The sequence below is a fragment of the Leuciscus leuciscus genome, assembly GCF_965113295.1.
Source record: "Leuciscus leuciscus genome assembly, chromosome: 12".
NCBI lineage: Eukaryota > Metazoa > Chordata > Actinopteri > Cypriniformes > Leuciscidae > Leuciscus > Leuciscus leuciscus.
The window spans coordinates 27,203,595-27,213,704 of NC_138736.1; the positions used below are offsets into that span (position 1 = coordinate 27,203,595).

The 10,110-nt window shown below is 37.1% G+C and overlaps 2 protein-coding genes across 4 annotated transcripts; both read left to right on the top strand.

Moving 5' to 3' along the window:
* Positions 1-217: 217 nt before the first annotated feature.
* ccdc126 (coiled-coil domain containing 126) lies at positions 218-3,910 on the top strand. The gene is made up of 3 exons (XM_082186150.1): positions 218-540; positions 1,491-2,019; positions 2,989-3,910. The coding sequence occupies exons 2-3, from the start codon at positions 1,785-1,787 to the stop codon at positions 3,258-3,260; spliced, it is 507 nt and encodes a 168-aa protein (XP_082042276.1). The 5' UTR covers positions 218-540; positions 1,491-1,784; the 3' UTR covers positions 3,261-3,910.
* A 186-nt stretch (positions 3,911-4,096) lies between these two features.
* tra2a (transformer 2 alpha homolog) lies at positions 4,097-9,891 on the top strand. Of its 3 annotated transcripts, none has more exons than XM_082186147.1 (10): positions 4,097-4,250; positions 5,511-5,644; positions 5,742-5,901; positions 6,730-6,783; positions 7,340-7,366; positions 7,534-7,722; positions 8,364-8,479; positions 8,561-8,674; positions 9,170-9,240; positions 9,437-9,891. In XM_082186147.1, exons 1-10 carry the CDS (start codon positions 4,215-4,217, stop codon positions 9,445-9,447), a joined length of 912 nt encoding a protein of 303 aa, XP_082042273.1. In that variant the 5' UTR covers positions 4,097-4,214; the 3' UTR covers positions 9,448-9,891. The 3 variants fall into 3 exon arrangements, with proteins under 3 accessions (XP_082042273.1, XP_082042274.1, XP_082042275.1); XM_082186148.1 differs by having other exon boundaries at positions 9,173-9,240; XM_082186149.1 differs by lacking the exon at positions 7,340-7,366.
* The last annotated feature ends 219 nt before the right edge of the window (positions 9,892-10,110 follow it).

The window sequence follows — 10,110 nt, forward strand, 5'->3', positions numbered from 1 at the left end:
TGTCCATTATTAGTCATAATAGTCACACACGCACATTAATTTGCAAATGACTCGAGAACCGCTCGAAATATTTTTGTTCGTTTCGTGTACGAACCGTTCAGTCTCTGGTTCAGTCCAATGTGATAGAATAGTTCAGACGATATTGTGAAACGACTCATTTCGATAGATTCATTCAGACCGATTCGATTCATAAGAACAATTCATTCACAACCCGGACATCGCTAGTGCGTAACATGACGTCGTATCCAATAGGTCGTGTTGTCACCGCAGGGAAACACTCAACATTTTGCTATGTTTGTCCCTAGTTTCTCTACATCAGGCTGCTCCGAATGATTATCTGGCATTTATTTTAAGGCGTTTTAGCTGTAAAATAATTCGCTTCTTACTTTATACAGAGACGCGTACTCTGAAGTTATGCTGCAGTTTGAATAATGTTTGAATATTGCTGATTTTTGTAAGGCTGCCAGCCATGCAAACGTGATGATAAGATGTCAACAATTTGGAGTCAGCGAATCTGTCACCTTGACTAAAGTATTTAAGGTAATTTCTATATGAGCTATGTATGTTACTGTATTGGTTTCCTCAGGCTATTCCAGCTGTCTAATTTCTTTCCCAACCGGCCTTGTCTTAAAGCGATAATAGAGTGTGTGTAATAGCAATACAGTTGATCTGCAGACCGAGGGAAAATGACCCATCGAGCACGTGTCGACGATTGATACCAGCCAGAATCCTGAACTGTTTTTGATCTGCATTCAGACGTTGCTTAATATAAGTGATCCTATTTTTCTGTTAATGCTAAGCTTTTCTAAAGACAATATAATAAAAGCTGCTATATGATAGCATCAGCAGCTAAACTGTTAATAAATAACTTTCTAGCATTGTTTAACTATTAATCATGATCTGTTCAGCAAGGCATGAAATGTCGACCTCAGCGCTTTAACCCAGTTTTATGCTGTGATTCCCATCTTAAATTGCATGTGACTATGCTTTGACAGCTCTGCAAACGAACACAATAGCTTGACAGGGTGGAGCACACTATGTAAACTCCCTGTACTTTGATCACTCTTTGTTTAAGAAAGTCACAAGCTTGTATTTGTCGTCTTGACTAACGTTAATATAATCAATGTGCAAAAACACAAACATTTTATTTTGCTAGTATTGAGCTGCTGATTTTGTGGTGCAGAGAGTTAGAAGTGGTCTTATTTCTCCCTCCTGCGTTATTAATTTATTTAAAGCATCGTCTCAGTGAGTGATTGATTTGTGATTGGTGGAGAATAGTACTGTGGTGGCCATAGTGAAAGAGAGCGATGACAAGGTTCCCATTCACTTAGGATGGAAATGTAATTTATTCATGCACACTGAAATCTGAGGCTCGGCAAAATAAGTGCACGTTCATAAAATCTGATATTATTATTATACATGTTAGGGCAAGTACCATTTCATATGATTAATCCACATATTTGCTTGTTTTTGTGTGTGGTGTTTTGCAGATATTCATTGCACCTAAACCCCATTGATAAATAGGGGTTTATCCCCCCCACCCCCCACCACACACACACACACACACACACACACACACACTCACACTCACACACACACACACACACACACACACTCACAGTCTTCCACCCTGTATTTCCTAGGCAAAAAAAGGATAAACAAATGTATGAGATCAGTGACCTTATTACCCAATCTTGTCCCCAGCCCTGAACTTGACAGCCTCTTTTAAACCTATCCCCACCCCATCCCCTTAACTGGGGTCCCATCAGACCTGCAGTGTTGCCATGCTGGGCTGTCTGCTGCGTAGGAGCATGTCTCACAAACTTAGTATGTTATTGGTGCTCTTCGGCCTGGCCTGGTGTTTGCTGCTGTTTCACTACACCGTCACACAACCACACCGGCAGAGCAGCGCAGAGCTCCGCCAACAGATCCTTGAGCTCAGCCATCGCTATGTCAAAGTCCTTAGTGAGGAGAACCAGAACCCTTCAGGGCCCCATGGCACCTCCATGGCAGGATATGGTAAGTATTTACTATTATTCATTTTTTAACCACCCTCATGTCATTCTAAACCTGTAAGCAATGTAAATGTGCCATAAAACAGTCCATACGACTTTTGTGGGGTGAAGTCATACAATTATGTTTGTGATGAAAAGACCAAAATTGATGTCTGTGCTCTGTGGCAAATGTTGTTGGTTCCCTTGTGTCTTTTAACCAAACAAAATTTCACAGTTTTAACTTGTTACTTGAGTGACACTTTACAATACAAATAAAATTATAATTAAATAACTATCATGAACTAAAACAAATAAAATAAATAAACTTTATTATAGCATTTAATAATCTAGGTTAATGTTAATGTCTTTTTTTCATGTTATTATATAAATATACTAAATGAACTTATTAAAAGCTGTAAAAACAATGCTTGTTCATTGTTAGTTCATGATATCTAATGCATTGTCTAATATTTACATGTTAACCATATTGGTTTCTTTTATGGTTTACACTTTACAATAAGTTTTTATTTGTCAACTTTAGTTAATGTGTTAACTAATGTTTTGTGAACTAACAATAAGCTTATTCATTTTTTACAACATTTATTAATCTTTGTTAATGTTAGTTAATAAAAATACAATTAGGTCACAGTGCATTAACTAATATTAACAAATGCAGCTTTTGATTTTACTTTTTTTTAAATTAGCAATAACTTAGATTTTAAAAATGTGTGTTAGTTCACGTTAACTTATGTAATCTAATGTTAACAAATTAAACCTTATTGTAAACTGTTAACATGTAATTTTGTAATTCTTTTACGTTATCTTTTATAAAATATTAACATTATTCTTATTCATGCTTTTTCTTCTTTCTTTTCTTTTTTCTTTTGCATGTGAAGCTTATGTGAAAGCGTACTTAGCATTCTGGATGGGTGTGTCTGAAAGAGCTTTAGAAATAACACAATACTAATACTTTCATTATCTCTTTTTGCTGAAGCTGACTTGAAGAGGACAATTGCTGTACTGTTAGATGATATTCTCAACCGTTTGGTGAAGCTGGAGGGGAAAGTTGATGCTGCAGTGAACGCTTCCGTGCACAACATCTCCCATCCTGCTGCTGGAGCCGGCACTCTCCTTGCTGCCAAAGTTGCTGTTTCCAGGCCCACCAAACAAAATATGCCTGCCCACCGGCCAGACAGGCGAAGTGACCCTCTGCAGTTCCTGCCACAATCACCTGACAGGCCACATAAGCCGCACTCTTTAAAATAGAAAACTGTGGCCATGGACATCTTCTGTATCACTACAGCAAAGCCTGTACAGAGATTAAAAAATATATATAAATATATATATATATTTTTAGACTACAGCAGCTTTTAGACCTTTTTTTTTAGTTGTGCACATGAGTTTCAGCTTAATTGTTTTGTCTTTTATTCATGGATCAGAAATATATTTTATAACTTATTTGCAGTATGAAATATAAGACCTGTGAGAGTGATAGGATGATTTTTTTTTATTTATATATATATATACAGAAAACTGATTTTTGATATACAGATGAGTGTTTCATAATGTATCTGCAAAAGACTCCATGTACAGCATCATCTCCACAGCTAGCTACTGGTGGCACCTTTTAATTGTTAGGATTACATGCAATTCTACGCATTAACTATTGAACTGTGGATCCAAAGAATATTCTCTGAATAGTCGATTGATGTCTCTATTGCAGACTGATTCGGGTGGGGATTTACCTCAAAACTGAATGTAGCATTAAGCTTTCAGAAGGAACTGTACACCAGGCTCTACAACTCAATCCATGCAATAAAAGATGTACCGGACTTCATTTGTGTCAGTGTATGCAAGAGTTGAAATTAAACACAGATTTTGTACCATTAACGTGATTAAATCAAATTGGAAATGTCTCCAAAGTGCTTCAAATAATACCATGGTTTATGTACCATGTCAATACAATATTATTATTGTGGATATGTCGATTTATAGTCAGTAATTTATATCTATAAATTGTAATTGATGTGTATCCATCCATCCGTCTTCAAACGCTGAGCAGGATGTGACGTAGTAGTTGAGTGATCTCCTCTCACACCAGTTCCTCCTCGCGCTTCAGTTGGTGTGGTCAGCCATTTTCTGCAGTTACAACATTGAGAGCGGAAGTCTTCGGGGAAGAATATCTTCATTTTCATTCTACCAATCATTCATATTTTAAAAATGAGTGATGTCGAGGAGCCACAATTCGAGGGGAGGGTAAGCATTATTGTTGTGTCAACCGTTCTGCAGTTTACTCTAAAATATTCTTTCTTTCTTTTTTGCGGTAATGCTCGATTAGCGAACAGCTAACTTTAGCTACCGCTTTCTTTTGTTTATTTACAACTTAACTGAGCAGATAGATCAGCTGATGCATACTTATCGGTTAATAATTCGCAAAACATTTAGTCACTTTAGAGTTTATGAGTCCTTTACAATGTCGAATATCAAATAAATGTAACTACGCTGTTTGTTTTTCACCAGCATGTATTTGTTTATCAATATGTCCTTTTGGTAGTTTATTACCTGCTGGTCCTAGAATAGTAAGTTACAGTTAATAAAGTAGACATTGAATAGAAATATGTTAATACATGATATTCAATTACTACTACATTCACACAATTGTAGCCTGTGTAACGTTACTTTTGGTTTCTCTTTCCAACGTTTCTGATCTTTCCCTACCTTCTGTCTCTTAAGTTACATCATATGATTATATAAGCAAACCAACATCTGTGTTTCAAAAGGAGTGGTAAAATTTGAATAGTTCAATTCATTTTTCTCCCTAAATTTCCCATGATCTTAATTGCTCTGAATGTTCTTTTTTCATTAAGGTTATTGGTCGTGAAGGATTTGAAGAGTTAAGGCCAAGAATGTGGAAGAATATTCAAGATAAAAGAAGGCTTTTACAGAGAAAATGTTTACAGAGCAGACGGTTAAGTGGGAAGGGGAAAAAAGAACGGAAGATCGGTCAGATAGAAGCACGCTCGCATTATGTCTAAAGCAGAAAAAAGAAAAAAAGGTTTCAGATTGGGGTGAAGAAATGAAAAGGAGAGGAAAAATGAAAACTGAACAAATGAAGACCGAAGAATAAAATGCCTGAGAGAAAGGAATAGCCTATACTGAAAACAGAAGAATGAATGAGTCCGTAGGTTAAGTAAATGCAAAATTTGTGTTCCAAGTGTCTTTCTAATCTCTCTTTGATGATCATTTGCATGTTTGTAGCTTTACTATGGTGATTCGGCTAAAGAAAAAGCATCACAAGGACCTGTGATGACTTAGTAGCCTTTGTAAATGTATCGATAATGTTATTAGCATTTTTTAAAATCCATTATATAATTTAAGTAATTCTAACACTTTCCTCCACAGCTGTAATAAAGTGTATGTTTGGATTTCTGCAATTATGAATGTGATGTGGCGCAAGTTAGCTTGCTTTGTGAATGTTTGTCTCGTAAATGTTGTAACACATTGCTGTGACATTAGGAATCCCGCTCACCATCCAAATCGGAGCGGGGCAGTCCTGTCCAACCCAAGCATGAGAGCAGGTCTGGCTCTCCCAGCCCTTCCCGAGCATCCAAACGTTCTGAATCAAGATCCCGATCCCACTCCAAGTCCAGGTTAGACCATACATTAGCTGAATGTCATAAAGCCATTTCTTGATTGGCTTCATGTCTGTTTATTTTGCTATCTCTCACTGTTTTTGGCCCTTTCCAGGTCCCGCTCTCGTCGGCATTCAAATCGCCGCTACAGCCGTTCTCGGTCTCACTCCCACCGGAAAAAGTCTCGTTCTCGTTCCTACAGCCCTGAATACCGCCGCAGACGGAGCCAGAGCGCATCGCCCATGTCTAACCGCCGCAGACACACTGGCAGCCGGGTGAGTTCCATGGTTTGGGGTCAAAGTTCAAATGGGCCACAGCTACGTTTACTGCAGTTAAATATAGTTCACTCAAAAATGAAATTATCATTGATATTGTCATTATTTATTCACCGTAAACCCATGTGCTGTTGTTGTTGTTTTTTTCATAAGTCTATTTTTTTTTTATACATTGTATACCAAGTCATAAAATAAATAACAGCATACAGTAGTGGTTCTCAACCAAGGAGCCGGCGGCCTCAGCAAACTTCTGGGGTGGCCAGGATCACAATGATGAGGATAGTTCTTGAAATTTCTGCAATCACAAAATTAATTATGGTTAATTTAACTCCCAGCTACTGATAAAAAATTAAAAAAAATACGTTTTGGGGGGAAAAGCAGCTTTGTCATAATTGCAGCTGAAAAATACTGGAAATATCTTAGCCTATATGGGGCATATTGTGTTCGAAATTAGGGGAATTTCGAGTCAAAAACTTTGAGAACAACTGGCTTACAGGTTTGTAACAACATGAGGGTGAGTGAATAAAGACAGCATGTTCATTTTTGGGTTAACTATCCCTTGAAATCAATTCAATTAAGAGCTATGTGGTCCCGTTTTTTGTTTAAAAGATTTAAACAATTTTAACAGCTACGCTTAAAATGTAACACAACTTGATTTAGTTCAAGACCATGTTATGTATTTTTAAAAAGTGATGTTTTAAATACTATTCTCAAACTTGTGAGTCTCTGGTTTTGTACAAAATGCATGCAAACCCCCATCACAGCCTCACGGGGATGAGCATGACTGTCTTTAATAACCCCTTTTATTCCTTCTTATTACATCAACAGAGCTCACACAGCCATGACTCCAAAAAAGACTCACACAGTCATGGTGACGCCAGGGTATGTGGATCTTTCTTAACCTTTTAACAATGACCACTAGACCAGACAGGTCTCCATGTTGCTTTTTAAAGGGGTTAAGAGGTCCTTTTGGTGTATTTTAAGAATCGCTTTGTCCTCCTGCAGTGACTGTGAAGGCCCTTCAGATGGCTCATGCAATGACCATATTCATACCATAATGCCTTAAGAAATGTTTTGTTGGACGGAAAGCTGTAATGTTTGTTCTTGCATTAAAAATCTCTGTAACAGGGGTTATTAAATACTGTCACACAGTTACCCGGAGAAATTTCAGGAAATTAAGCAGTCATGTTGATTTGCCGTCCCACCAGAGAAAGCAATGAAGTATTTCCTGAAAAATGGTACATCCATCTCTGTTTAGTGGTGTAACAATGAACACTGGGAAACCTAGAATGGTTATTTCATACAAAAAGAATGTTGAGCTGCTTTCCATCACGTCCAGTAATTATTTAATGTCATTGCATGTGAATATTTTTTTTGTGATCTAAAATTTGATACAAAGAACTGAATTGCAGCATGTTTTTTTTTTCTTTTACTTAAGTTAATGTCTCATCAAAGAAGCGATAATGTAAGTTTAATATTTACATATTTATATGAACAGTAATATTTGTAAATAAATGAAATGAAAGGTCATAGACACAATGTTGTTTTGTATTATTTGGTGGTTATTACATTTTTGGTGTTTTGAATCATCTGTCTTGTGTTCTAGTGCTCACACCTCTGTCCCTCTTACAGGCCAATCCAGACCCAAACACATGTCTTGGTGTGTTTGGTCTCAGTCTGTACACAACAGAGCGAGACCTGAGAGAGGTCTTCTCACGTTACGGCCCTTTAGCCGGTGTCAACGTTGTCTACGACCAGCGAACGGGGCGCTCTCGTGGTTTTGCCTTCGTTTACTATGAGCGCATCGACGATGCTAAAGAGGTACGTCCCCAACTGTAAATGACCTGCCAACGCATATTCATGGGCTAAAGCCGGGGACACACTTAACGACTGTAAGGCCGATTATGAATGTAATTTGATACTTACGACTGATCATTCCCAAACGTGCCGAGTCAGAGACAGTTGCGTTCAGTCGTGTTTAAAATCTCCTCCAGTCATTGGAAACAGTCTGTAAGTGTGTTCAGTTCAGTCTTAGAATGTTTCAGCTAGTCAATAAGTATGTCCCCGGCATAAGAGGTTTAGCAATTGACTTAATTGTATCTTAAGGACAACTTCGGATTACCCGTTGTAGCCAAGTGAACACATTGACTAAAGAGTTTCCCATACAAAATCGGAAAATATCAGGACATTTCTGTTTTCCAGGACTGGAAAAGTCATGATAATTTCAGTATTGCAATAAGGCGTGTTCCAAAGTATTTTGCTATATATTGCTTGTCAAGTAAAATTTTCTTGCATGCAATAGTAAGGTGAGCGAATTAATCAGTTAAACAGTCTGAATGATCAATTAATGAATAGGTCTGCAAAATTTCCTTTAATCTTTCAAAACAAGACATTTTCATTTATATGGTTCAGTGCTCTGTAAATATTTATTGTCTAAAAAGACCATTTGTCCCTCACCATAGGCAATGGAGCGGGCTAATGGCATGGAGCTGGATGGAAGACGCATCAGGGTGGATTATTCCATCACTAAACGTCCACACACACCCACACCAGGGATCTACATGGGTCGGCCCACACAGTGAGTATTTTCCAGGCAAAATAACAAGAAGCAAGTGGTTAGTAGGATGGTTTTTAATGACACTTCAAATATGACTCTTAGTAATGGAGGTGGGAGCAGCAGCAGCAGCGGTGGAGGTGGCCGGAGACGAGACTCATATAATGATCGTGGCTATGACAGATATGACCGATATGACGAGTATGACTACAGATACAGGTAACATGAATATACATGCAGCATTTGCCAAAAGTAATTTGTTTTTAATGGCCCTACAAGTAATTTGTTTTAATGGCCCTACATATTTTCTAATATGAGAAAAAATATATATATTTTTTTAGTCGGTTAAATATGAGGAAATAACAAAACGCTATAATTTAAGGCATTTGTCTGTCAAAATTATTTGGCAAAAACAAGGCAAGCTACAGAAAAAAAGGCATACATTAACTACAGTTATTAGTATTTAGTTGGTTCACTCTTGTTTTTGCATGATTTCTTTGTATGAGAGCTGTGACAAAATAAATAAATAAATGTGCGCACAATTTGGCATGCTGCTTTCTCAAAAAACCAAATGTTTAATAATATTTGAATAAAGTTTGACTTTATTAGGCTGAACATCACTTAAGGCAACTACTGTGTACTGCAGTGTCAAACATTTTCATTGTGCTAAATGTAAAATCCTTGTGGATCCTGATCCGTTCTTCTCTTTTCCAGCAGGAGGCGCTCTCCGTCACCTTATTACAGCCGGTACAGGTCTCGCTCAAGATCTCGCTCATACAGCCCACGTGAGTGGATTTAAACGCCTTGAGCAATCTAAATTTTCCACATATGCCCAAGTACATGACTGCTTTATAAGCCTCAACTTCTAGAGTGTATTACTCATGAAATCCCATTATTCACCAGTTAGGTCACAGAATTGTGTACAATGTGATGGATATTTTAATTATAGACTCATGCTAATAGAACTTTTATGTTTTGCAGGACGATACTAAGAAGATCCTGATGACTTCTTTCTTTTTGCCTGTTTGCATCAAGCTATACATTTATAAAAACATGAAGTACATGTAAACTCACTGTACTGGAGAGATTTGTTTAATAAATGTCTTAATTTGTAGACTCCCTAGTATATAAGTTTAGGGTTTGTGGAGATCATAAATACTGTCATCATAGGGTTTTATGTGCGAGACTTCTTTTTTTTTTTGTGTAGTGTGCTCGTATGGTGTGATATGAATTTTCTTAAATACTGGGCATCTTTTAGCGGGTATGTATGCTGTAGTAAGAGTGTGTGAGTTGCTGTACATTTGTGTGACAGAGCATTGTGTACTTGAGAAAGCAAGCTGAGATTGCCTGTTTATCTGTGACATAAAAAAAAATTATTTTCAGGATTAATTTGTTGCTTTGTTTCTTTCTCAAGAAATAAAGAGCTCAAAATAAAATGTGTTTCTTTCTATTCTGACAAGACATGCTTTGATGTGCTACTTAGTCTTGTGAATGTTCTTCAAAGTGTGAATACAAGCAATGTACTACACATAATCTAATGTCAGCTTGCCTTAATAATTACCATAACCATAGACATCAAAAATGTGTGAAGAAACATCTGAATTATTGCTAATAAATGTGTTTCTAGCTAGTAAAACAACTATTTTAAAAAAGTG